Genomic DNA, 27,648 nt, shown 5'->3' on the forward strand with positions numbered 1-27,648 from the left:
CAACTCTGGGATGCAATACTAGCATCTTCAAGTTAAGTAAAGACAGAATCTATAGACTTACAAGTTTAATGAATGGGAGAGTTAAAGTCATGTCAAAAATATGCTCTATTATGTAACCTGTCTTAAATACATTATTTGATTCGCAATGTTTTTTTTACAGATATCTGTTTTTTGGATCATTTTAACACACTGAATTTTGATAAAGTGCATTTTGCATTATAATTTGGAAAAGCATCATTTGCATATTTTTTTAAAGTATTAAAATATCAAACTATGTATTTACATAGAATAACATGCACACTGTCATATAACTACTGAGATTAAAATAAAATGTATTGACTTTATTTTAAAAAACAAACAAAAAAAGCATCTGCATAATAATTTGGACCATCCATCACTTTCAGAAAATCATAATTAAGAACATTTTGCATGCTAGTGACTTGATTGCAGAAATAAATCTACACATAAGGTAGTGTCTGCTGACATACTGTATCTTCTGTACTAATTGTAACATGAAAAAAGTCTCATATTCTGGCACAGGGGTGGGTGACATCCACTGCATCCAATGACAATAGGGGAAAGCTGTAACACAAAAGAATTCCTGTTCTACTGTGACTGCCCTAATGTAACACTTTATGGAGTAATCTGTTCATGTTACTTACAATCTTGTAGAAGTGATTTCAGTGCTAGACTGACATTTCTTACATCACCTGAGAATCTGAACCTCTCAGTGAGATTTTTCTCATGCCTTAATGCTAGTCTATGTATGTACTTAATTAAGTGTGCTTGCAAAAGCACACTTATTGTTCTTCTTAAGTTTTATTATTAAGTGTGCTTGCAAAAGCACACTTATTGATCTTCTTAAGTTTTATTATTCTTCTTATTATTCCCGGGTAGATTTTTTGTGTCAGCTCTAGAGACTAGACCGTTTGACGCAGAGACACCGTTCAAACTTTAAAATGTTCGGGCAGTACCGGTGTAAGTTGCTTGAGAAGATGAAGTCACAGATCCATGTCGTTCGGCCGCCATATTGGAGAGAACACAAAACCTTAAAAAAGTTTCACAGGTCACAAATTTTGTCCAAACTTTATGAAATTCCACGTACGCGATCCTTGGACCGAGCCTCACAAAAGTTACTAGAAGGATTTTTGATTTTCGGAAGCGTTTGCGCGCCACAGCCCAAACTAAATGTGCGTCAACGCCGCCAAAACAGGAAGTAGTTCAAATCTCAATATGTCTGTAACATTTACTAACCAAAATTTTTATATGAACTCTTTACTCCAATGTGAAGATGCCCAAGATAAAAAAACATTGCAGTAACATGTCTATATTATGTTATTTTCACTTTAAAATGTCCAATTAAAACCTGTGTAAAAATAAAAAATGTCATTAGCCTTTACCAGTAGAGGGCAGCGTTTACGTTCAAACGTGTTTTTTAGACAGAATGTAAAGATAGCGGCAGCCATCTTTAGAAGCTAAGCTAACAGGCTATTGCTCCGTGGAAAAGTTTGAATAACAATGGCGGGATGTAGTTTTAATGTTAAAATGGCAAAATGGAATTTAAAAGAGCTGTCGGGTGAGAATCGTGTGTTCCTTTAAGAGCCACAATACAGCGAAGAGCTGAGGAAGAGAAAGCAGAGAAGCCCGGAGAAGAGGGACAGCCTCAGACTCTGCTGCGAGCCCGTGGAGGACTCAGTAACCTCGGCTGCCACCCAATCTTCGTATCGTATATGGACAGATTCCTGGATACATATTTTTAGAATCGTAAACTTCATCTTATTCACTATACAGTATGCGGTTTCGGACGCAAAACTGCAAATGGATTTTATATTCTGAGTGCTTGAATCAACGCAAGCTCTCTGGAGAACGTGCATTTTCACATACAGGTAGGAATTATATGATTCAGACATATTTTAATCCCTTTCTTTTATTTCAGTGATATATGGCACGATATATGGCAGTGATATAAGTTTAATTCCCTGTTTCATCAATGTAATACATTGTAAACGTATTAGTTTGTAAAGACGTCAGTTTCGCGTCCTCGCGTAGAAGTGATCGTTTGGCATCTGTATTTTAATGAATTACGAAATTTGTATTTTATTTTTAAATTGCTATCTTGTGTTTCTGGCGCATTCGCGGATTAATGACTCATTTGAGTCGTTTTCATTACAAAGTGTTGCAAATAAATGAGTCTTTTGAGTCGACTCTTTACAAAGCGAATGGGCCAAATGTTTTAAAGTGGTTCGCGAATCAGTTTGAATGAATTGTTCAGATCGCTTCAAACACGGAATCGTCCGAAGCTGTTTTACTCGTAACCTATGTAGAAACACGCAGAATATAACCAGTGTTGGGTGACGTGGAAATGAATTTACCAATCTTTTAACTAAAAGCAAAACTTCACACATGTACCCGCCATTACATACGCGCGACCGCCGACCTGTTCGTCGTCAGACACAGTTAAACGCGTGCAACCTCCAGAAACACTGTAGCACAGATTGAAGAAAATCCATCGATGATTGACGTCTGATTCGCTGTTTAATGTACTGTATGATGTAAGTGATTCTCACAAAACACACGTGACATGACAACGTAAGAAAACATGAGTTTTGTTTTAGTGTAAACTGTCAAAGTCCTCAGACCATCTTAGGAGATTCCAACTTTATACATATACAAAACTGTTGTCAGTTTACTTGTCTGATATTTCAGCTACAAGCTACATCAACATTGAGACTAAATTTAATTTGTTAATTTGAAATGCTTGTCTATTCTGTGCTTGTATTCTTTTTCTGTACTGTTGGTGTATGTTGTAGTTTTACACATACTGTAGAAGTGGCCTTCATAAGTATTCTTCTGTTTGTTGTGGAGTCAAGAAATGTCTAAACATTAAAAGATGAACATGAGACAAAAGTACAGAATCTGTCACATTATTTTTTTTAATGGGCACTGAGCTGTGTCCTGATTGTTTACACATGAAAAGCATAAAATATGTAGGATCAGTTTGATTCACTTATGTGCATTTGTGTACAATACACATAAGTCAGCATTTAATGCTGTTGTTCTTTGTTGTTAAAGCATGTATGTGTTGAAACATAAACAAAGGTTAATAAAATGTGACATTCTAAACTTCTGGCATACTGATATTTATCTTACCAATTTCTGGTCTCCACATCAAACAGAAAAATCTTGTCTTTATTGTTCTGATACTTATGGAGGGCACTGTGTGTGTGCGTGTGTGTGTGTGTGTGCGCGTGTGTGTGCATATATCTAGATTTATTTTTTCATGAGTAACTAGTAACTCGCTACTTGAGTATTATTTTCATTGCATACTTTTTACTTCTACTTGAGTAATTATTTATTTAGTTACTTTTACTTTAACTTCAGTAAAGTTTTTGGCTACTCTTTCCACCTCTGTTAAAATCTTCATGAATCTAGGCTGAGTTTGCCACGTTGAAGCCTAAATAATCAGACAGATAGTAAGTTAATCGCCCATCGCTCACAGCCCAGCACCTGCATCACTGCATGCGTATCGCGCTGACAAACATACACCTGATTTTACTGCCCTGACGAAATCTAAAAGTATAATTTCTCTTATTAGAAGCTAGCCTAATGTTTGCCAGCTATTAAAATGGCGGTTATAGTTTAAATAGAGGTCGTGAAATAATTAGCATTGACAAAAAACTGCATAAAACAATGTTATATTCCATATTATAAACTTTTGGTTATGTGTACTTAAGTGAGTAAATAAGTTAACCGCAAAAACTAAATGTGCGTCGACGCCGCCAAAACAGGAAGTAGTTTATCTCAGGAACGCTTTCACGTATTGAAACCAAACTTTGTACATGAACTTGGGACTCCAATGTGAGGATGCACAAACTAAATCGGCGGCACCAGAGCAAGCACACTTTTGCAGTTCGTCCCGAAATGCATTTTCTAGTTCTTATTATTAGTCCCGGGTAGATTTTTTGTGTCAGCTCGAGCGACCAGACCGTTTGACGCAGAGACACCGTTCAAACTTTAAAATGTTCGGGCAGTACCGGTGTAAGTTGCTTGAGAGGATGAAGTCACAGATCCATGTCGTTCGGCCGCCATATTGGAAAGAACACAAAACCTTAAAAAAGTTTCACAGGTCACAAATTTTGTCCAAACTTCATGAAATTCCACGTACGCGATCCTTGGACCGAGCCTCACAAAAGTTACTAGAAGGATTTTTGATTTTCGGAAGCGTTTACGCGCCACAGCCCAAACTAAATGTGCGTCAACACCGCCAAAACAGGAAGTACTTCAAATCTCAATATGTCTGTAACATTTATTAACCAAAAATTTTATATGAACTCTTTACTCCAATGTGAAGATGCCCAAGATAAAAAAAACATTGCAGTAACATGTCTATATTATGTTATTTTCACTTTAAAATGTCCAATTAAAACCTGTGTAAAAAATAAAAAATGTCATTAGCCTTTACCAGTAGAGGGCAGCCTTTACGTTCAAACGTGTTTTTTAGACAGAATGTAAAGATAGCGGCAGCCATCTTTAGAAGCTAAGCTAACAGGCTATTGCTCCGTGGAAAAGTTTGAATAACAATGGCGGGATGTAGTTTTAATGTTAAAATGGCAAAATGGAATAGAGAAGAGCTGTTGAGAGAATCGAGTGTTCCTTTAAGAGCCATAATACAGCGAAGAGCTGAGGAAGAGAAAGCAGAGAAGCCCGGAGAAGAGGCGGCACCCTCAGACTCTGCTGCGAGCCCATGGGAGGACTCGGTAACCTCGGCTGCCACTCAAGCTTCGTATCGTATATGGACAGATTCCTGGATACATATTTTTAGAATCGTAAACTTCATCTTATTCACTATACAGTATGCGGTTTCGGACGCAAAACTGCAAATGGATTTTATATTCTGAATGCTTGAATCAACGCGAGCTCTCTGGAGAACGTGCATTTTTACATACAGGTAGGAATTATATGATTCAGACATATTTTAATCCCTTTCTTTTATTTCAGTGATATATGGCACGACAAGTTTAATTCCCTTTTTCATCAATGTAATACATTGTAAACGTATTAGTTTGTAAAGACGTCAGTTTCGCGTCCTCGCGTAACGTTAGCAGTGATCGTTTTTCATCGGCTCTATAACAGCTGCATGGTTTAAATGATTGTGAATTGACGCGAAAAAGTGTCACTTTACCTTAAATCATGCATGTTATGCCAAGTGTATTTAAACAGTCATGCCTTTGAGAAATGTATGACACATTAAAACACAGCTTGCCACAGCTAGAAGACTGCGTATATTTACATAATCTTCAGATAAGAAAGTTATATATCTAAATCGTATGCTTGACTAACGGGAACACGATCGATTGCATTATGCTGTCAATCATTATGCTGTCAATCACTCAGCGAAGCATTGATTTCACATGGAAAGCAAGAGGACAGGGTCGCAATCTTGATGCGCGTGCATATGTTGCATGAGATGCAGAGCGCGAGTCACCCCTTCACGTGTATTCGCGCTTTGGTCTGCCCGCGTCAAGATGCGAAGACTGACAGTGGTGCGTTAAGAGAACACGGACTCTACGGCTGTTTTAACTTTATTTATTGTATTTCCAGCTTACAACAACTCTTCTTCCGACAGTTGTTGTCTGATATGTCGGCTCAATGATCACAATGACATTAGATGTCTTAATAAAGGAAACGATTTTTGTGAACTGGATAAAAGATCCTGGCGTTTCTCCGAAGTTCAAAGCAGACAAAGGCTCAAATATTATGCGAGTCATCGTTCTCAAACAAGAATGCAATTTAAACGAGTAAGTCAATCGCCCATCGCTCACAGCCCAGCACCTGCACCACTGTATGCGTATCGCGCTGACAAACATACACCTGATTTTACTGCCCTGACGAAATCTAAAAGTATAATTTCTCTTATTAGAAGCTAGCCTTATGTTTGCCAGTTATTAAGATGGCGGTTGTAGTTTAAATAGAGGTCGTGAAATAATTAGCATTGACAAAAAAGTGCATAAAACAATGTTATGTTCCATATTATAAACTTTTGGTTATGTGTACTTAAGTGAGTAAATAAGTTAAATTCTCAATGAGTGTGATATGGCTCTTATTTACCCCTTTAAATGTAGAATAAAGCTTACTCGGGTATCTTACAATGCACTTATGTTGTTATGCAGTTTTAAAATTAGGGCTGAACGATAAATCGCATGTGTTTGTCACGCGCATCACGTCAGTAATGCCGGTTCCTTGATTAGTATTAAATCGCCATCAGCTTTTTTCAGATGGAGCAGCTTTAACTGCACAGAGCCGTAGTTCCCTGACAATCGGGGCAATTTCGCATTAATTATCGCGGACGTATCGCCTACGATATGGGCCAAATTGTCAGGGAACTACGGCTCTGTGCAGTTAATGTCGCGCTATATGAAAACAGCTGATGGCGATTTAATACTAATCAAGGAACCGGTGTTGTGTCGAACTCAGTTCCCCCTATGTTTCCCTTTAGTGTAGTTCTTTTATAGCGTTTTCATCACGTAACATTTAGAAAGATTAAAGATTTTAATTGGTTATACTAAAAGGGCATAATATCATGTATTTTATAATACAATTTATTAAATATTTCATACATTTGACAGTTTTCTATTAGGGTATTTCTTTTAAAATATAGCCTGTCTTTTTCTTTTTTTTCCTTTACTGGTTGTTTTAAAAATGTAATGTTTGCATACATAATTAAATAAATATAATACATATAATATGATTCATACTGTAAAAATAATTGACTTACCATTAAGAACAATACAGATACATTACAGAAATGCACACATATACATCTCAATAGCCATTAAAACTTTAAATATATAAATAATAAAACCTATAACGTGATAAAAACACCATAAAAACACTGCACTGAAGGGAAAAATAGGGGGAACATAGGGGGAACAGACTTCGACACAACACCGGCATTACTGACGTGATGCGCGTGGTATCGCATGCGATTTATCGTGCAGCCCTATTTAAAATACAAAATACGAACATGTCTGGATGTAGATAAAGCCTACTTGGTCATATTACAATGCACAAGTTTTGTTGTATGCAGTTTGAAAATACATGTTTGTAGAAAAAGTATATTGTACAATGCACTGATTTTGTTGTTATGCAGTTTCAAAATACAACATGAGTATGTTTAAATGTATATGTAGTCATCATCACTGATATATCTCTGGCCCTCATGACAAACTAATTGAATAGCCCTGTCGTAGACGCTCAACACACAATCATATTCATAAATAGTAAAGAAATGCAATGATATTAGGCTATCAGTGCTGCTGTCGCTCTTTCCTATCGCTTATTTTAAAAATGAGCTTATGATCAATAAAATGCAGCTTTTATCTGCTGCTTTTGGTGACGTGAACTCTGGCCTACTTTAAAGGTGCAGTGTGTAATTTTTAGAAGGATCTCTTGACAGAAATGCAAAATAATATACAAAACTATATTATCAGGGGTGTATAAACACCTTTCATAATTAACCATTATGTTTTTATTACTTTAGAATGAGACGTTTTTATCTACATGCAAAATAATATACAAACTATATTATCAGGGGTGTATAAAGACCTTATATAATGAACCGTTATGTTTTCATTACTTTAGAATGAGATGTTTTTATCTACATACACAGAGGGTCCCCTTACATGGAAGTTGCCATTTTGTGCCACCATGTTTCTACAATCTTAAAGGAATAGTCTACTCATTTTCAATATTAAAATATGTTATTACCTTAACTAAGAACTGTTGATACATCCCTCTATCATCTGTGTGCGTGCACGTAAGCGCTGGAGCGTGCTGCGATGCTTCGATAGCATTTAGCTTAGCCCCATTCATTCAATTGTACCACTCAGAGATAAAGTTAGAAGTGACTAAACACATCAACGTTTTTCCTATTTAAGACGAGTAGTTATACGAGCAAGTTTGGTGGTACAAAATAAAACATAGCGCTTTTTTAAGCGGACTTAAAACAGGAACTATATTTTATAGCGTAATAGCACTTTTGGGAGTACTTCGACTCGGCGCAGTAACACCCTCCCTCTCCCATTATGAGAGTGAGAAGGGGAGCGGACTTTTCAGGCGAGTCGAAGTACTCCCAAAGGTGCTATTCACAAATCACGTTAATGACCGCACCAGAGCAAGCACACTTTTGCGGTTCCTCCGGAAGTGCATTTTCTAGTTGAAACTGCCTTTCAACTTCATCAGCCATTTCTTATCTCAACAACTGCATTAATAAATGTATTCATCAAACCCCTGACAGCAGTCTTCATAATAACACTAAAATAACAGTACGCATACTTAGATAAATTACAGTATATCTAGTATTTTAATGCAGGACCATGAAGTGACTAAAACACATGAATTTCTAGTAGGATTGAAAGAGGAACTAGCTGATTAATCTGAAATTGTATAGTCTGCTATACCATGCTGTGGATGTTTTATGAGTCTGTGGTGGCTAGCATAATTTTTTGCAGTGGTCTGTTGGGGAATTAGTATGAAGGTGGCGGACAGAAATAAACTGGACAAATTAATTCTAGGGGCTGACTTTGTACTTGGTATGGAGCTGGACTCTGTAATATTGTCAAAACTAAATTCAATTCTGAACAATCCCTTTCACCCACTACATAGGGTGCTGGCCGACCAGAGAAGTACATTTAGTCAGAGACTGATCACTGCTAAGTGTTCTACTGAGCGTTTTAGCAGATCCTTTATACCTGTGGCCATTAGGCTGTATAACCTCTCTTTGTAAGTGCTGGGACAATTCACTATTAAAGTAAATTACCCTTTTTTATATGGGTATAGTTTATTAAATTTTTTTATTTCTTATCTATTTATTTTTAAATCATTGATGGGCATTTAATTATGGTTTTAATTGTTTTTTCTTTCATTTATTTATTTTCTATAATTATAACATTAAACACAACACTGCCTCATTTGAGAAATTAAAATTGAACATTAAGATAGCAGACTATGATTGACTGTGTCAAATGCCTTTTTAAGATCAATAAATACAGCTCCCACCACATTACCCTTATCCAGGGACTTTTTTACGTTTTCTATAAAGCAGCAGTTTGCTGTTTCTGTTGAATAACCTGATCTGAACCCAAACTGGTGAGGATGGAGTAGCTGTCTGGCTTCTAAATGGTCACTCAGTTGCTCTACTACAACTTTTTCAATTATTTTAGATAAAACTGGTAAAATCGATATAGGGTGGTAGTTATTCATTGAGTCTCGGCTACCACTTTCAAACACAGGAATAATCATGCCTTGTTTCCATGCACTGGGAAAAGTACTAGTACTAATAGAAAGATTAACAAGATAGGTCAATGGTTTAACAAGGACATTGTTATACTGTTTAAGAAAACAACTGTTCATCCAAAAAATGTCATCAGACTTAGAATTTGAAAGTTTATTAATTATTTCTGCAACTTTTATATTCGACACCTCTTTAATATAAAAGGAATCTGTTGACATAACTCTCAATGAAAGATTGAGAGGATTAACAAGCTGGAATTCTTTTGTTAATTCATCTAATTCATTCATTTAATTCATCAGCCATAGTGGAACACTGTAAAAAATAATTTGCTGCCTTTATCTTTTTTGTTAAATCAACTCAGATTAGGGATGTTCACATTGACCGTTTAACCGTTAACCGAAGGTAAGAATTTATGACCGATTAACATTATCAGTTAAAAGAAAAAAATATTTGTTAATACATGGTGCGTGTCGTCATGAGCCGACAGACATTTCGCTACTTTTTCTATCTTTAATTTGTGAATGTCCTGTAAATGACACAAATTATTGCTGCCCTGACGGTCTGATAAAGTAATCATTTGTATGAGAAATCATTTGTATGCGTGTTTGGAAGCTGAACTGAGACGAGCGCGTGTCCGCGCAAGATGACACAGTCCGTCTTGCGCACATCCGGACAGACGTTCGCTGATGGCCTCTGACCCTGTCCATAAACATCTCTCTTTTTGCACAAACGGAGAAAGACGACGCAAAAGCAAAACTTTCTGAAAAGCATCCTGCTTTAGAAATGACCACTGTGGTAGATGAAACGGAGACAATCTGCCCTTTTTGGATATTAATCCTCTGGACTGATCTCGTGCTTTTTAATAAGGTAATGTTGCATGAATATCTGATAATGTATGAATCCTGGTTCTGTTGTTGATCTGTCGCTGCTGTTTGCACGTTCAAATTAAATCTTTTGTTTTTACTAGTTCACAGACAACCGTCAACTGTATTTTTACTCAATGACAATTTCATATTAAAATCTTATAAGTTAGCGGTTGATGTTCGGTTTTGAAGCTACGGTTGTCGGTCGGGAAAATTAACTGATATGAGCATCCCTAGCTCAGATTTACAAGTCATGTCAACAGAGATGAGTTGTCACAACTTATAAAATTAATTTGACCTCTCAATTATATTTTATAAGTTATAACAACTTACCTGTAGTTATAACAACTCATCTCTAGTCAAGATAAATAATAGTAAGTTGAATTGACTTGTAAATCTGAGTTGATTCATCAAAAAAGTTTAAGGCAGCAAAGTATTTTTTACAGTGCAGAATCGGTTTCCATTAATGTTAAGTTCTGTAATCGTTTTGTGTTTATTTGGTTAAAGGTTAAGGAAACATGCAGCAAGTTAAACATGCAGTTAATTTATGGTTATGTGAAGCACCTTTATTTTATTTTTGGTAAAAATAGCCAAAAAAGCGAGTGCTTTATAACCGTTATAGGTACAAAGGGATCCTTGGAAATTTTTCTCATCTGTAAGGCATCCCTGGCCTACTTCCCATCCTGAGGTAATGTCTTGGTTATGACTGTATTCATGATTCCCTGATGAAAGGAAAAAGACGTTGTGTCGATGACGACAGTAGGGGTTTTGCTCTTGATAGGCAATCAATTGTGATCTGTATATGAGAGCGATGCTCGGCTTGCGTCAGCGGGGTGTAGCAGTGTTGTGGCACAACGTCTCAGTTCCCTCCGTCAGGGAACCGTGGTTACAGTTGTAACCGATAATACAGTTGTAACATAATTTGCGTTCCCTTTCTGTCGTTCACTCGATGTTGTGTAAATGATGACAGTATGGGTTCCGTTACAAACCGTGGTATACGAGGACATGAATAGTGTATAATGCTATAAAGGTGGTTTACGGGGACACAGAGAGTGTCCCCATAAACGGAAAAGCTAAAAAAACATACTAAATGGTAGTTTTTCATAGATTAAAGACTGGCAACAGGTTTTTGTGACATTGGGGTTAGGGATTGGGGTAGGTTAGGGGAATAGAATATAACAGTTTTGCATTGCGTCTATGGAGATGTCCCCGTGAACCACATACACTAACGTGTGTGTGTGTGTGTGTGTGTTTGCTTAGACTACTTCTGTTTTGATTATGTAGACTTTTATGTAGACTCTTACGAACAGTCAAGTCACTCACACAGAGGATAGTAAAACAAATATCTTGTAAATTCAAATCAGAGCATCTTCCATGTCTGGAATGGATGTATTCTTAAGTCTATAAGGTAACACTAATATAACTTTTGTTTGAAATGGGTTTGGCTAAAAGAAATAAAAATGTCTATACTACTACGAGGTCATTATACTATATGGGTTAAATAGAATTGCATTACTAAAAAGAGACTAAAATACAATTTCACTGACTAAAACTAGACTAAAATGTCATCAGTTTTCGTGGACTAAAACTAGACAAAAATAGTCATGGACAAGTCTGACTAAAATAAGACTAAAATGCCCAGACTTTTAGTCGACTAAAACTTGACTAGACTAAAAGAGTATGAACCTGACTAAAACTAATAAAAACTCAAATGACAGCTTGACACAAAGACTAGACTAAAACTAAAATTAAAGCAGGCAGCCAAACACAACACTATTATGTACTTCATTTTCAGTACCCACTGTTGCTAATATTGTTTTTGTTTCCCTTTGTAGATTTCATTTTGACCCATCGGTGGCTGTGGGGTTGCCTTCACTGGTGGATGATGGTGTGGTGGTTGGGTCACTTTTATGTCTTTTTCTTTAGGTCTGCAGTGTGATTTGCTGCGAGTGGATTGCAGTGTGAGCAAATTTGTGTAACACCTTTTCTTCACAAGAATAGCCAGTTAACCTGTGGCCATCCGTGGGTCGCTTTGTGTTTTTATTTGGTTTATTTCTTTTTGATTCTTTTGTGGGTATCTGCATTGGAGATTTGTGTTACATCCTTATGTTTCTATTTGTTTGAATAAAAATGTTTTTGAGTTAAAACTTCACCAAGGCCATTTGCCTGGTCATTTACCACCTTTATGGGGTACCTGTAGCCCTTACGAAAAATAACCATGGTTTTACTACAGTTAAAACCAAAAAAACATGGTTACTGTAGTAAAACCATGGTAACACAAAATAACCATAGTTATACCATGGTTAGTGTAGTAAAACCATGGTTTTGCTCATAGTAATCAATTCACCAAAAAAACATGGTTACTACACTTTTACCACAATAAAACCATGGTTAATTTTCGTAAGGGAGGTTACATAAGGTTGACACATACTGTAGTGTGTTTGGTTACAAATAATGTATATGACTTCATATCATTTATAAGAATATAATTCACACATTAAAAAAGGCTTTTAAAATAACTCACAAAAGCACTGCTAGAGGAAACACACATGGTGTAATCAAACTTTCAGCTAAAATCCTAATGGTTACTAAGATATTACTCTTTTGACAAAAAGCCTCGGCCTAATATTACAAAGGTCATGCACATTATTACACACACATGGTTTACAATAAATCAAAATTAACTTTATATAATAAAGAACATTTACAACCTTTTAAAGATAAAAGGTTAATCAATCAATTGGTACAAAAAGCAAAACAATCCATTTCAGAAGATTTATGTGTTTGTGTCTATTTGTCTTTGTCTGTTCTGTATTGAGTTTATAGTGCCGTTTCTATCCTCCTCTGATAATCCCACAGAATGTACAGTGCTGGTGGAAGCATCACTTGAAGCTGTGCTAACTGTCTGCACAGATTCTGCTAAATCCCCTCCCACATCATGGGTGATTATACCTGAGGTCGGAGCGATCGGGCCTTGTTCACGTAACACAGTATCTGCTGTTTTTGTGTGACGTCCATTTTGCCTACTCGACCTCCCCATCCTGGAAGAATTTGAGTTCCCGGACAAATCCCACAGGACTATGAAGCACTTCGGGACAAAATGGCAGAGGATTATGCCGTAGCTGGAGGCCAGAACAGCCGAAGCCTGAACAATGTGTTTCTGTTCCGTCTGGTTCTTATTAATGTAAATGGGAATAAAGCAAAGCCAGACAAACAGGTGAATCAACATGCTAAAGATGATGACCCCAGTGTCATTAAAATCCTGTGGAACTCTTCTGACCATGAAAGCAAATAGGAGGCAAATGAAGGCCAACAGAGCAATATAACCATGCATGATTGCAAAGCCTGCAATAGAACCCTCATTACAGATGACATACTTCACCATTCCACTTCCAGGCCACTCCCACTTTACATCAGGAGAGTCGAAAATCAGCCAGAACAACAGGATGACACCCTGACCGGTGGTAAGCATAAACAAATCTATGAAAGGCTTGTAGAGTTTTTTAAGATGATGTTTTGTCTTCGGTTTCAAGGGCATGAATGCCAGGAAGGTACGATAGGCTTTAACCAGAATGCTTGAAACGCACAAAGTGAAACCGAGGCCGTACACGGCCTGCTGCGCCTGACACAGAGGTTTGTTTGGCTTGCCAATAAACATGATTACACTAATGAAGCTAACCATCAGGCCCAGCAACATGAAACAAGACAGTTTGACGTTGGCCATTCTGATAACTGGTGTGTCTCTGTGTGTGAGATAAATGATAAATGAAGTAAACACCAGAATGATGCCTATTGATGTTGCCACTAACAGAACGATGGGATACGCTTCAGACCAGAAGAGATATTTCTCATCGAATGGCTTGCATTCAGTTGCATTCTCTAGTGAGTGCTGATCATCTGGACAATTATGACAACTGCTTTCATCTGTAAAAGAAGTCACATACAAACATCAGATTTCTATTTGGATTGAACAATATACAGTGGTGTGAAAAGTGTTGGCTCCCTTTCTGATTTCAGATCTTTAAAAAATGTAAATATTAATTAAAGATAACACAAGTAAACAAAACATGCAAGTTTATTATTAAGGGAAAACAAAGCAATCACTTTTTCACCCAGGGCCACGTAGGTTTGGATTTTGCTTTCCCTTCATAATAAAAACCTTCATTTAAAGAAACACGCTCAGATTTTGGGAATTTAGCTTATTCACTGTATCCTCCAGAGTTAGATAAGTCCATACATACCTTTCTCATTTCCGTGCGTGCTCCCAATAAGTGACAAAATAACGCAAACATTTTCCTATTTATGTGTTGTGATTTGTAAAGTCACACCGTGTACAAACCCTGCTGAAAAAAACAGCATGGAAATTATGCTGGTCTATGCTGGTTTAGCTGGTGGTCACTAGCAAACCAGCACCAAAAAACAACATATGCTGTGTCTTGCTGGTATGACCAGCATGGGATGCTAGTGCTAATGCTGGTTTAGCTAGTGCCAATGCTGGTTTGGTGCTGGTTAAGCTGGTGCTAATGCTGGTGCTGATGCTGGTTTGGTGCTGGTTTAGCTGGTGTTCACTAGCAAACCAGCACCAAAACACAACATATGCTGGTCTTGCTGGTATGCTGTTTTTTCAGCAGGGAATATCAAGGTGATATGAGACACAGCGATCTTTTAACAGTATACATACTGGGAACTATATTCTCAGAAGACAAAACACTGCTACTTGGGCGGAGTGATTTTCACAACTCTGACTGAACTCTCTGCTCCTCATCAGGGGCTTCTCTGGTGTTGCGAGCAAATCCCTCCTCCCAAGTAGCAGTACTCCACCTTCTGAGAATATAGTTCCTAGTTCCCAGCATGGACGGAGATGAGAAAGGTATGTATGGACTTATCTAACTCTGGGGGATACGGTGAATAAGCTAAATTCCCAAAATCTGGGCGTGTTCCTTTAACTGCATGTTGTGTTTACTTGTGTTATCTTTGATTAATATTTAAATTAGTTTCATGTTCTAAAACAATTGTGACAAACAATAAAAAAAATCAGGAAGGGGGCCAACACTTTTTCACACCACTGTATTAATGTAATGACAATATCAGTATCAATGTGTGAGCTTTTTTAATTATTTGAATGCTTTATTTTGATTGGTTGAGAAAAGTTCTACTGGTATTAATTATTTTACTGTAAAATGCACACCTGACCTGTCAAATGTCTTATAATAACCACCAGACCAATGTCTGTGGTAACAGTGGATAAGAGGAAAAATTGACTCTGGTACTTTGAATTATTTTAAATAATGCACACCCAAGGTGTAACCGGGGAGCAACCTTCTGATCTCTCTGATAAGGCTAATATGGAAGTGATTTAAACTACAATTGTCAGGGTCCAGCCATTGTATCCTGTTTAATATTGTGTCTTGTCATTATGGCTGGGTTCTGACAGTCCCATGTCTAAAGCCTGGAATACACTGCACGATTTTTGTTCTCTTATAAGATCATTACCTTATCACACTGTGCGACATGTATCATTTAAAATCGGGTACGACAGGCATGTAGACTGTACGATGATGACACGGAAGCTTCGGCGGCTGTGTCACACGTTGCGCAACGTCACCAGGATGCGCTCGTGGTAAACAAATACCGGCGCGCAGGTCGTAGCAGCAAACACACTGTGCGGTGATCATGCCGAATTTCTGACACTGCCAGAAAACTATCGTAGGCTATCTTTGGACGCAAGACCGGGAAAACGGCCGTCTTTGAACCTCTCTCACTGTACGACATAGGACCACCGATGGAAACCCACGATAACAGAAATCGCGACGATAGTTTCACGATGGCAATCTTTCGTCTGGGACAGCCAATTATCGTGCAGTGTATCCCGGGCTTTATGTGAAGGCACATGATCTTGTGTTTTGAGTCATGTGCCTTCGGTGTCTCGTCTCCTGACCCCGCCCCCTTGTTCTCCCTGTTAATTGTTTAATCATTAGTTTATTCCCATCACCTGTTCCTCCCTTGTTATCTTGTTTAGTTTTTGCTATTTAAATCCCTTTGTGTCCATGGTCCTGTGCTGATTCATTTTGTACTGTTCATGTCAGCTCAAGTCTTGTCTATCTAGTGTATAAATTAGTCAATTCCAGTTAGTGTGAAGTCTTTTGTCTAGTGTAGTTTGTCCATTAGTAAAGTGTCTTGTTCAGTGTGATTTTGCCCCCACGTGGGCTTTATTTTTCCGTGCATTTATTAAAGTGTTTTCTGTTTACCCCGACACTTTCCACAATTGGGTTTTTCTGTCTCCTGCTCGTGACAACAATTCATCGACTGGCTGCTAGAGGCTCCAAAGGGGAGTCAATTCCCATAGACCTTCATGTTAAAATGCCCAACTTTAGAGCAGAAAATATGTTTACAGCCTGGTACAAAAAGTGTTTTTTGTCTGTATAGCTAATTTTGCCCTTCTAATTTTGCCCTTCATGACAACTATGGGAGGGTGATTTTTTTTATAACTCATCTGTTTAAATTATATTAAGCCTTAAAGTTCTGCATAATTAAGGAAGTGGCCACTTAAGTGACTGTTGAACAGCCACTGCTGTCACTGGAGTTGACCTAGGCGGGCGTGGTTTCAGCAACCAGTCACCATAGCTTCATCCACGTCCCGTCTCTTTACCCATGTTCGGATATCAGCGAGTGATGCTCGTGACGCGCGACCAAGATGGCGACGACAGACACCGCCTACTTTAAGCTTCAAAAACGATCTTCAGAAACCTAAGGGTGACGTTACGGACACTACGTCCATCTTTTTTACAGTCTATGGGTGTAACTCAGCTTCACATTGTGCCACATTACCACGTTGGGTGTGCATTATTTTCAAATAATTCAAAGACCCATCGTCAATTATTTCTTACATATTTTATTTGACCTATACCACAAGCAAACACTTTTACATCTGTCTATCAGTTAGGTTAGTTTCTTGTCTCTAACATGACTTCACACAATTTCTTCTTCAATCAGTATTTTACATCTTTCTTTCTTTATGTGTGCATTCATTGGCCAGATGAAACAGAAGCAGAGAGATAAATGAGTCAAAGGAATGTGTATAAATTTACCGTATTTATTAGTGTAAGTTCCTTCAGTACAAACAATGCAGCTGATGCAGCAGGAATTGTTTGTCACGCTCTTACTGCTGCCTGGCCGGCAGGACTCTAGGCATTTAAACTGGACCTGAACTGAAGACTGCAGGAAACAAGATATGATCTTTAATGATATACTATATAGATGAAAACATTGATTGTGGAGAACAAAACTCACAGTTAACTCCTGGAATTCATTCAGTAGCTCCACTTGTCCTTTATTTAAGAGAAATTTTCCAACAACTTCAATAATTCGTCCAGCATCAGTTTTCTTCCACCGTATTAAGTCATAACCATCCGTAAAGTCCCCGTTCTCATCAAAGTATTGTATAGTGCCATCAAGTGTGAAATTTACACTGCGAATACTTTCCACCAGCTGGGGAAAAAATAAATTAATTAAAACTTTTTACTAAACTATTTATATGCATCCATATTTTACCTGACATCTTGATGTTGAAATATTGAAAATCTTATGTATATTCTATGCGTCATTACATTTTAACATGTTACATGTTCTTGCACATTCTTCCCATCTGGGAAATCTTACCTGCCAAGGTGGAAAGTTGATTTCGCCACTGCAGGCGCTCTCGTTACATTTAAGAAGTTTTTTGAGACCATGAGCTATCGCGTATATCGCCACTCTCTGACTGTAAACCTCTCTCAGGTCCACCACACCCAGCAATTCATCTACGCTGCAGTTCAGAGGTGAGATGGAGCAGTTCAGTCGCAACTCTTTGTACTCTTCAATGAAGTCATTTCTTGCCCCTGGTGTTGGCCTGAGATTTTTCAAGTAATCTTCAAACCCTGGAATATTCCCCATAGTAAAGGAAAAACCGAAAATTTCACCCACTTTATTTATGTCTGGCATCTTGGTTAATGGACCGAACATGGACCAGACATCACTCGCGATCCAGATTCTGTTTGTGTTGGTTTGAATCATCCATTTAAAGATCTTTTCCACCAGCTGTGGCTTTAGAATAAGAAGCACAACCTGGGCAGATGAAGCTCGTATAGTGTCAACAGCATCTTTGACCTGCTTATCAACATCTACGTGGTCCAAGTAGTGCGTTACTTCTTTCTCGAAGGCGAAACATACTTTTCCTTTGGCTTCTTCCAGTAAACTCTGGTGAGCTGCTCTACCGTAGTCATCGTCTCCATAAACCACACCGACCCAATCCCATGAGAAATGGGTCATTAGGCTGACCAGCGCTTCAGCCTGGTGGACATCATTGGGAATGACACGCATGAAAGATGGATAACGTACTTTGTCACTGAGGACTGGTGAAGAAGAGGTACAGCTGATCTGTTAACAGAAAGAGAGCCTGAATGCATCCCTATATAATTTCCAATACTGATAGATTTACACTGTTATCTGGGTTACTATGATTACTTAACAGCATAAAAGAGAGACTTCAAAAAATCAAAACACATATGCTGTTGTAATTCTGTGGAAGACAAATTAAGATTTTTCTAAAGAATCTTAACAAAGATCTTGCCACACATGTACACTTTAAAAATGGCTGGGTTATTTTTGACCCATAATGGTATAGTAACCCAGCAGTTGGTTTAATTCAACCCTGCACTGGATCAATTTTAGCACAGCGGTGTGTTCTGTCCAATATTTACCCATTATGGGTCAAAAAGAACCCAGCAATTTTAGAGTGTGTCATGTACCCTTTATAGTGCATATATTAAGATATTTAAAAGATTCATATTTGCTTTTGGGAGTCCCAAACAACAGGTTTACATGCATGCAAGGTAAAAAACAAAATAAAGGTTTTATTTTAATAATATGCATTTCACTTTTCCTGAAAGTAACCAAATTCGAAAACGTATTACTTTTCTATCATATATTGTATGCCCTGTCGAAAACCTTTTGATGTTATTATTACATATGCCGGAATGCGCCACCCCCCCCCCATCATAAAAAGCATAAAGAAACTTTCCTATTGAACTGCACTTGTGCAAGCAGTTCGACGACTCTCCCAGATAAGAGCAGAGCAAACAGAATTTAGAGTAAGAGAGAAAGAAAGATTGTGCAAGAGGAAGAATTTGCAAGCAGAATGTGAGGAGACAAACAATGGTACACAGCTACCCCAGCGGTCCTTAAAAAACAATTTTTCTTTTTTGCTAAACTCCCAAAAGTTGCTTCTTTTTCCCCCACAAACTTTCACAGTCAGTGCTGCTTCAATGAGTACCACAGAAGCTAGCTGAGTTCAATTGTGTTCTTATTGCCTAGTATGTGGCTGGTAAAATACACTTCGTGAATAGAGCAATGAAAACAACCATGAACAAACAATTAAATCTTATCTTTATCTGGAGCAACTGTTTATGCAGCGGCCTCTTCCTGAAGCAAAAAATGCTGTTTGGAATTCCCCAAGGGAGTTTAAATGAAACTCCTGTATACAACACTGATTTTCAAGTATCTACTAGTACCACCAAGGGTATCCATCTAATTCCATCAAGTTAGGATACTTCCGCAATGATACCAATTCGGATGTATATTACTGAAGGGATATTACCATGGTACATACAGACATTTGTTGCTATGGCGAGTAATCCTATTGGAGATTTTGTTTGGGGATATTTTCACACCTTTACATATTTCAGATGCAAGAAAAGGTTCAAACCGGTGCGCAATGTTTTGCTATGGTTTCTAGGTGGAACGACATGTTTCCTGGAAACGGTGTGCGCAACATGATCTCACAAAGTTCCGCGGGATAGTCACAGAATTTTTTGCTCATTTTTCCATGGCATTCTCACAGATCTCCGCAATTTTCCGTGGCCCTACCACAGACTTGTCACTTCGGTTTATGGTTAGATTTGGTGTTTGCGTTAGTATGTCACTTTAAGTATTGGTTTACACATTTTTTTTCTGATTTATTCTTTTATATTTTCTAAACTTTAAACAATTGTCGCCTGGCATTGGGTTTAGAGTTGGGTTTGGGTAAGGATGTCATTTTATGTAAATCTAACCCTAAACCAAAGCGACAATGGTAAGAAAATAGGACAAAACCGTTAAGTAAGCAATCTGTGAGAATGCCACAAAAAAAAGAAAGTCCTCTTTTTATCACCTCTTAAATATGGGTAGGCATTACATTTTGAGCAAAAAGCTGAGATAATTCCATTTTTGTGAAGGACTTTTGATTTTACTTTTTGAAAGTGATAATCAAAACATACACAGAGTTCTTATTCTTTCACGTCAGGCGTTGCTTCCGGGCTGTATAAGTTGCGGAAGAGCGCCACCTGGTGGATAATTGCAGAATTTTCTCTTAAAGGGATAGTTCGGCAAAAATTATATTAAAGCCATGATTTACTCACCCCCAAGCTGTCCAAGATGCATATGTCCATCATTTTTCAGACGAACACATTTTCAGTTATTTTAGAAATTGTTTTAGATCTGTCAGTTAATCAAATGTAAAGTTACCGGGTCCTTGGAGTCCAAAAAATTTGCATCCATCTTTCATAAAACAAATTCAAACGACTCCACAATGATAAACGGAGGCCTTCTGAGGGTAATCCGCACGGTGTCTCCATAGAAATATTCACATTTCAAACTTTACAAACCAAAATAACCAGCCTCCGGTAAGTCCGCCATCTTAGACTCCTCTGTATTCAGGAGAGAGTATCAGCGTAGTGTACGCACATTTCTTAGTGACGTATGACAAATTCGGAGGGTGGGGACACAGAGCAGCAGCACAGAATCAGAATCCTCCATAAACTGCGCACGCGCTCATCTTAAATGCGGACGCGACTAAGATAAAGCCGTTACCGGAAGCTATTTATTTTCATTTATAAAGTTTTAATTTGGATATTTCTCCAGCAACACCGCCCGGATTACCCTGTTGATGTAACATGGCTGCAGCAGGCGTAGTGATATTATGCACTGCCCGAAAATAGTCCCCTTGGTTACTTTCTTTTTTTTGCGATTAATTTTGTATTATTTTCCCTTGGTTACTTTCAATAGCAGGGGACTATTTTTCAGGCAGTGCGTAATATCACTACGCCTGTTGCAGCCATGTTTCATCAGCAAAGTCTTTGATTATTACACCAGAATGAGAGTATAGTTCCTAGCCATATCTGCCTAGAAAATCACAACTTTAAATTTTCCGTCGGTCTAAGTACACAATGTAACTACAGAAGGGTCAAGTTTTAAATGGGAAAAATATCGAAACTTTTGTTATTTTTTTAGCGAGAAGCTAATGGTCTCATCAGATTCAATGGTTTGTGCTAAACTATGCTAAAAGGGCTAGCGCCAGACCCGGATCAGCTGAATGGATTTTCAATACAATAAGAATCAAGTGTTTAACTCTAAGGGAGCTGGAAAGTTAGCATGTTTTCAAGAAAAGTGGAATGTCCCTTTAATTAATAAAACTGCAATTGGATCCACTGCCTCTGCCTGTTTGCCTACCTACGGTACCTGCTAAATGTTACAAATGTAAAAAAAAGAATAGAAAAAATATAGAGCTCAGATACAAAACACGTGTTTGGCATGATTTCTTGTTAACTTAGCATTTTTATCAGACTTAATGGATTCTGCCAATAAACCAGTATTTTTGAATTGCTTAAGGGCAGGATTAAGTGAATTTGATGCGAAACTATTTGATAACCGTATAGTATGTATCAAGACCATTTGGCTACAATCATTATCATTATTTTATTTTTCAAGTTCAAAATTTGAACCCGATATGTGGAATCGCTTAGGGCCCCCAAATTACTAAGTCCACCCATGTGTATGCAGGCATTGCAAGTCATTACATAGCAATGTTGTGGAAAAGGGATTGGAATTCTGCGACGTGTTCCAATCACTATTAACCACTAATTTGTACAATTTGTGTATGTACAGATTTTGGATCAATATGTACCTTTGAGGTACATAAGCACTTTTTAGGTACAAACTTGTGCAACTAAAATGATTAGGAAACAATAAAGCGATATGTTATAGGCAAGAGTACAAAAGGTGCTTATACCAAGATACAAGTTTTCATTATTCCAAAACAATACCTGTTGAGAGATAAATAGAGGGTTAGTGGTTTTCTTTAAACAAAAAATAGAAGAAACAGAAATGAGGTCAATATCTATGCCAATCATTTTTGGAAGAGATGAGTTTTTAATTGTTTTTTAATGTTGCAAGAGATGTGGCTGACTGGACTCCTATAGAAGGATCATTCCACCAGGAGGGAGAAGTAAAGGAAAATGTGATTTAGTGCCCCTTTGTGAAGGTAACACAAGGCCGCCTTATTTGCTGAACGTAGGTGCTGGATGAAGTATATGAATGAAGGTGTGAGAGTATGCCGGTGCAGTCCCAGTAAAAGTTTTGTAAGTGAATAGAAGTGCCTATACATGACACGGACTTCAATTGGCAGCCAGTGGAGAGAGATAAAAAGTGGCATTACATGGGTCCTTTAGGGCTACTGAAAGATGAGCAGAGCTGCTGTGTTCTAAACCAATTTGAGTGGTTTGATAGACTGTACAGGAAGGCCAGCATTAAGAGCATTGCAGTAGCCCAATCTGGAGATTACAAGGACCTGGATCAGAAGTTGCGCAGCATGCTCTGTAAGGTATGGCTGGATCTCTCAACGAGGAGGTGGGTGGAGGTGGACAAGAGAGAGTTAAAAGTTTTGAACAGCTGCCTTGTGTTGTTTGTGTTAGTTACCTTGGTGGTAAAGAAGGATGTTTTAGCTGTAGTGACAGCAGCAGAGAGCGAGGAGAGAAGTGAATGGTAGTGACAGAGGTAGGCCCAGTTGTTAGACAGTGAATAACATCTTTAAAATCTTAGTCCATTGCTGGCAGAGAATATCAGACAGCCAGCGGCAAAAGGAAGTAGCACGGGCTGGTCTGGATGACAGGGGACAAAGACTATCTAAACATGATATTAGAGTAGAGCAGTGTTCTTCACTCCCAACCCTGGAGAGACGGTGCCCTGCAGAGTTTAGCTCCAACCTTAATCAAACACACCTGAAAGCTAATCAATAGCCGTTTCTCAATGTCAAGGATACTTCCTTGACAGGACTAGTCCTTACAAGTCACTTCCTTCAGAGGCTAGGCGAGGCTCATTTTAAGCATTCGGAGAACACGTTAAATGGAACAGGCTAACAAGTGCACGTCATTACGTCATTGCGTGATTGAAAGGTGTGCTTTCAGTGCTGCGCGCATAGGATTGTGGGTGATTTCAGCGCGTGAAGAGCGCGAAGGATACAAATATGCATCCTTTTCTGTATATGGGATATTTCTTGAACGAAGGACTCAGTCCTTGGCTGAAATTTCGAGGATCCTCGACATTGGAACAGTCCTTCGACGGACGTCGATGACGTAGCATCCTCGAAATTCTAGCTTCCGAGGATCCTTCCTTGACATTGAGAAACGGCTATTGTCTTCATGATCACTAGAAAATCACAGGTAGGTATGTTTGATTGAGGTTGGAGCTAAACTCTGCAAGGCATCGGCTCTCCAGGGTTGGGAGTGAAGAACACTGCAGTAGAGCATAAGGTGTCAGTGGCAGCATCAGCATCTTAAGACCAAGTGAGATGGAAATGAAGATGCCACTTCAGCCGAGAGGTTACTAGGTGAGAAGGAAGATATTACAACTGAAATGAACTGGAGGCAGCGTGGGTGTGTGTGATGTAGGAAGGTGTATGCTGAAAGTGATGAAGAAGTGGTCATATAGTTAGAGAGGAATGGCCACAATGTTGTCCATAATGCAGTTGCGGGTATAGATGAGATCAAGCTGGTTTCCTCAGCTGTGAGTGGCAGTGATGGAGCTGCAAGTTAGGTTGAATGAGGAGGTCCGCTGCGTAGGGCTACTCCAGATAGATGTTAAAGTTCCTAAGTACTATGAGATAGAGGTTTACACGGGTCCAAAAATTTGTAGAATTTTGAAGAATCCTGTTAATGTGCTACACTGAACCGACCTGAACTATTATTTTGAAAGTTGGACCCGGAACCGACGTGGACCTGTCTATTATTTAAAAGCTGGACCCGAACCCGTACAGGCAGACACAGACCCGACTGGACCAGATCGGCAAATATTCTTCAGATAATGCTATTAATAAGTCAATAAACAAGTAGCAAAAATTTACTTTTTGTCTTACCCATATAGGCTTCTCCCTCCTTGTACCTGATTGTGATGCACAATCCTCATTGCCAATAAAGTTCCATCCATGTTATTCCTCTCTCTTGCCGATTGAAATGCTTAATCTACTCATTATTACAGCTTTAAAGGTCCACTTACAGTCACTGTGATGAATAACGCAGTTTTGTATTTTTTGTTTCTCTGGTAAACTTGCATAATAATTTAGACTGTTTGGCCTTTTCGATTATAATAGTGAATGCTTTACTGTGCTCTATGAACAGAGTCTGCGTGAAAACTTTAAATATACAATTACAGCAAGACAATCAATTTATAATATTATTATAAAAATTGGAGAAAGTGCAAAGTAGCCTACAATGCAAAACGCGCAGTATGACGGAAGAAGTCCCGCCTTCTAAATGAAAGAGCCAATTGGCAAAGGTCAAGTCATTGCGTCACTGCAGAAGCTGACTGGTAGCCATAGAAACATTACAAGAGCACATGCAAGTTGAGTCGTACAGGTTTTGTTATCAGGACAGGTTTAGGGCCACATGCCTTAAAAGTTTGAGAACCACTGCCCTAATCATGCTGTTGTGATGCTGATATTGGTGCAACTTGTGCTGTGATTGCTATTTTAAATGTAAACTAGAAAGTAAAATAGTCATGCCATCTAAACATACAGTACTAGTTCAAAGACTCTGCCTATTTACTAAAAGTTAACCTTAAAATACAAAAGGTGAATTGGTGAGGTGTAGATAATATGTTTTACCACAGTAAAATGACTTTAACTTGTAATACTTGATTGTTTTGTTTTAATTTTCTCTTTAAACCGGTTTTCCTAAAAATAACAGCCACCAACCAACCTTGACTTACCATAACTTTTGTTTTAAACAAGCTATGAATGAAACAAAAACACATTAGGAAAGGGCTTTCAGCTTTCATATGGTATCAAAACCTTTGTAAATTTAAATTTTGTAAAAATTCACCATGTGATGTGTTTTTCCAGATCGCATCACAGTTATAATTAAAAAAGTTTTATCACCCATGTGCCATACTATAAGGCTTACCATAGCTTTATGTGAAGAACAGACCAAAAATTAAAATGTTATTCACTGATAATATTCTTATGTGAAAGAGAAAAGATGATTAGTTAATTAAGATAATGTCTAAGCTTGACAGACATGTTCACTATGAACTGGTATTGTATCTAAGTGCTAAATTAGGATTCTTTAATGAAGATTGTATTTGAAATGACATTAAGGTAAATAATGACAAAACTTTTACTGAAATTAAAGAAAGTTAGAGCTGTATATTACCTGAGGAAACAAGTAGAGGCTGAGGAGTTTGGCAACAGCGATAGATAATTCAGAGTTTTCTCCCAAAAGCGCTTTTACTGACGGCCTGAAATCTGAGTAGTCGGAGAGAACCGGCAGAGATCCGTTTATAGCCAATAGATGTTCCAGACAGTGCAGTGCTTTGGGGGGAGATGAACACGGGTCACAGACTACATATCCAAACTTGATTCCCGGAAGAAAGGAAGAATTATTGATTTCTTCAATCGTGTGGATGGCAGCCAACGATCGTACAAACGTGATCGGATTAAAACTGGCAATTAAAGAAAGTGCATTTTGTTAGCATAAAAAATATACATTTTTCAAATGTATACATAACAGAGTGTTTGGGAATTTTGCTAAAGGGTTTGCGTCTTGTACTTACTCACTACAGATGAACGGCTCTGGACGTGTTCGCTTCTGAAGATCAATGACTTTTGAGTGAATCGATGACAAAATTGCACAATTAATGTCTCCATGCAGGTACGCTCCACTCAGAGAATCAGGAATGTCACAATGTACTAAAAAATCCAAATCAAAGCTAACGATTAGCCCCAGTACAAAGACATAAAGACAAGAGGTACGGGACTTCATCGTGAAAATGTGTAAACTGCTTTGAGCAGTTCTTTTCTTATAAAACCGGTTTTTGTTTTGACTGAAACAAGTTCTCTCATAAGGGTTTACCAGAAGCATTCTGAAACGACATGCGCGGTTGCATTTCTTTAGCATTTAAAGGAATGCAGTTTCGCTTTTGCTTTTAGATTTGACAACAATTGCATTGGTAATGTCTAAATTGGTGGATACAACTAATGTGATATGGGTAACACTTTCTATGTAAATCAAGGGTGGTTTTATTGCTTAATAAAACCACCATGCTTAATAAAAACCTTGTAATCAGCCTATGTTGTATTGTCTCATAAATATAACAATAGCCACAGTACATTATACTTACTTGTTTGTGGTTATAACGTAATAATATAAGAGTTTAAGGATTATATCACATGATATTGTAACACACGATAAACAGTTTGTACAGTAAAAATTAATTGTATCTATGGAATTCTCTCTCTCTCTCTCTCTCTCTCTCTCTCTCTCTCTCTCTCTCTCTCTCTCTCTCTCTCTCTGTGTGTGTGTGTGTGTGTGTGTACCTGGTAATTATCACGTTGTGGTGACCAATTTTCCCCACAAAGATAGGAATACCAGTATTTTTGTGACCTTCTGGGGACATTTTGAGGAAACAAGCTTATAAATCAAACAAAATGATGTTTCTTGAAAATGAGAAGTAGGAGAAGTGTTTCTGTGGTTGGGGTTAGGGAATGGGGTAGGTTAGGGGAATAGAATATACAGTTTGTACTGTATAAAATGCATTACGGAGGGCCTTCCATTGGTTACCCAGAATGGTGGCTAAATGGGATAATCTTTAAGAACAGAGTTTTTAAAGCGGATGGTAAGCCTTTTGGACTACAACTATTGAAATATGTGGCGAAAGTTCTTAAGAATTTCTCTGTGCTACAACCTGAGGATTTGACATCTGCATCAATAGCTGACTGGATCGCAATCAGCTGTGTTATCTGCAGGAAATCATTTTGCCTACCTTGCAGACAGGAGTGACTCATAGCCAGCGGAACAGAAAGGTGAGCAGGAATAAACTTCCATACTTGTGGCAGAACAGAAGATCTAAAGCGATTCAAGTTATCCTAAACAACAGTGAATATCCAGACTCCCCTCCGTGCCCTACTGATATTACAGCTGTATAAACTTAATATGATAACAAATTTCTAAACTATATGCGTATTGCGTAATAAGAATCTTTTACTACCACCCAGATAGCAAGCAATCTGATTTCATGATACTTTAATTTCAGTTCGCATGCGGTTGATGTGCCTATCGACATGCATCTTGATATATGGATATGATTAAAAGTTATCCATCTGGAGCAGGAAAGACTAAAAACACATTAATGTTTAAAATTCCTATTTAG

The 27,648-nt window shown here is 38.0% G+C and overlaps 1 protein-coding gene across 1 annotated transcript; it reads right to left on the reverse strand.

Annotated features, from left to right (window-relative positions):
* Window positions 1-12,760: 12,760 nt before the first annotated feature.
* Window positions 12,761-26,287, reverse strand: LOC129429661 (G-protein coupled receptor family C group 6 member A-like). Its single transcript, XM_055186508.2, has 6 exons — window positions 26,053-26,287; window positions 25,653-25,941; window positions 17,815-18,570; window positions 17,446-17,643; window positions 17,244-17,370; window positions 12,761-14,079 (listed from the first exon to the last, which is right to left on the reverse strand). Exons 1-6 carry the CDS (start codon window positions 26,259-26,261, stop codon window positions 12,932-12,934), a joined length of 2,727 nt encoding a protein of 908 aa, XP_055042483.2. The 5' UTR covers window positions 26,262-26,287; the 3' UTR covers window positions 12,761-12,931.
* Between the last annotated feature and the right edge of the window lie 1,361 nt (window positions 26,288-27,648).

This window comes from Misgurnus anguillicaudatus, chromosome 18, assembly GCF_027580225.2.
Source record: "Misgurnus anguillicaudatus chromosome 18, ASM2758022v2, whole genome shotgun sequence".
Classification (NCBI taxonomy): domain Eukaryota; kingdom Metazoa; phylum Chordata; class Actinopteri; order Cypriniformes; family Cobitidae; genus Misgurnus; species Misgurnus anguillicaudatus.

Coding starts and splice junctions, on each gene's coding strand:
- LOC129429661 (XM_055186508.2), bottom strand. CDS start 26,261: ATGAAGTCCCGTACCTCTTGTCTTTATGTCTTTGTACTGGGGCTAATC. Junction 17,644..17,814: donor TCAACTTTCCACCTTGGCAG/GTAAGATTTCCC, acceptor TTTTTTCCCCAG/CTGGTGGAAAGTATTCGCAG. Junction 14,080..17,243: donor AACTTACACTAATAAATACG/GTAAATTTATAC, acceptor CTTCTTTTACAG/ATGAAAGCAGTTGTCATAAT.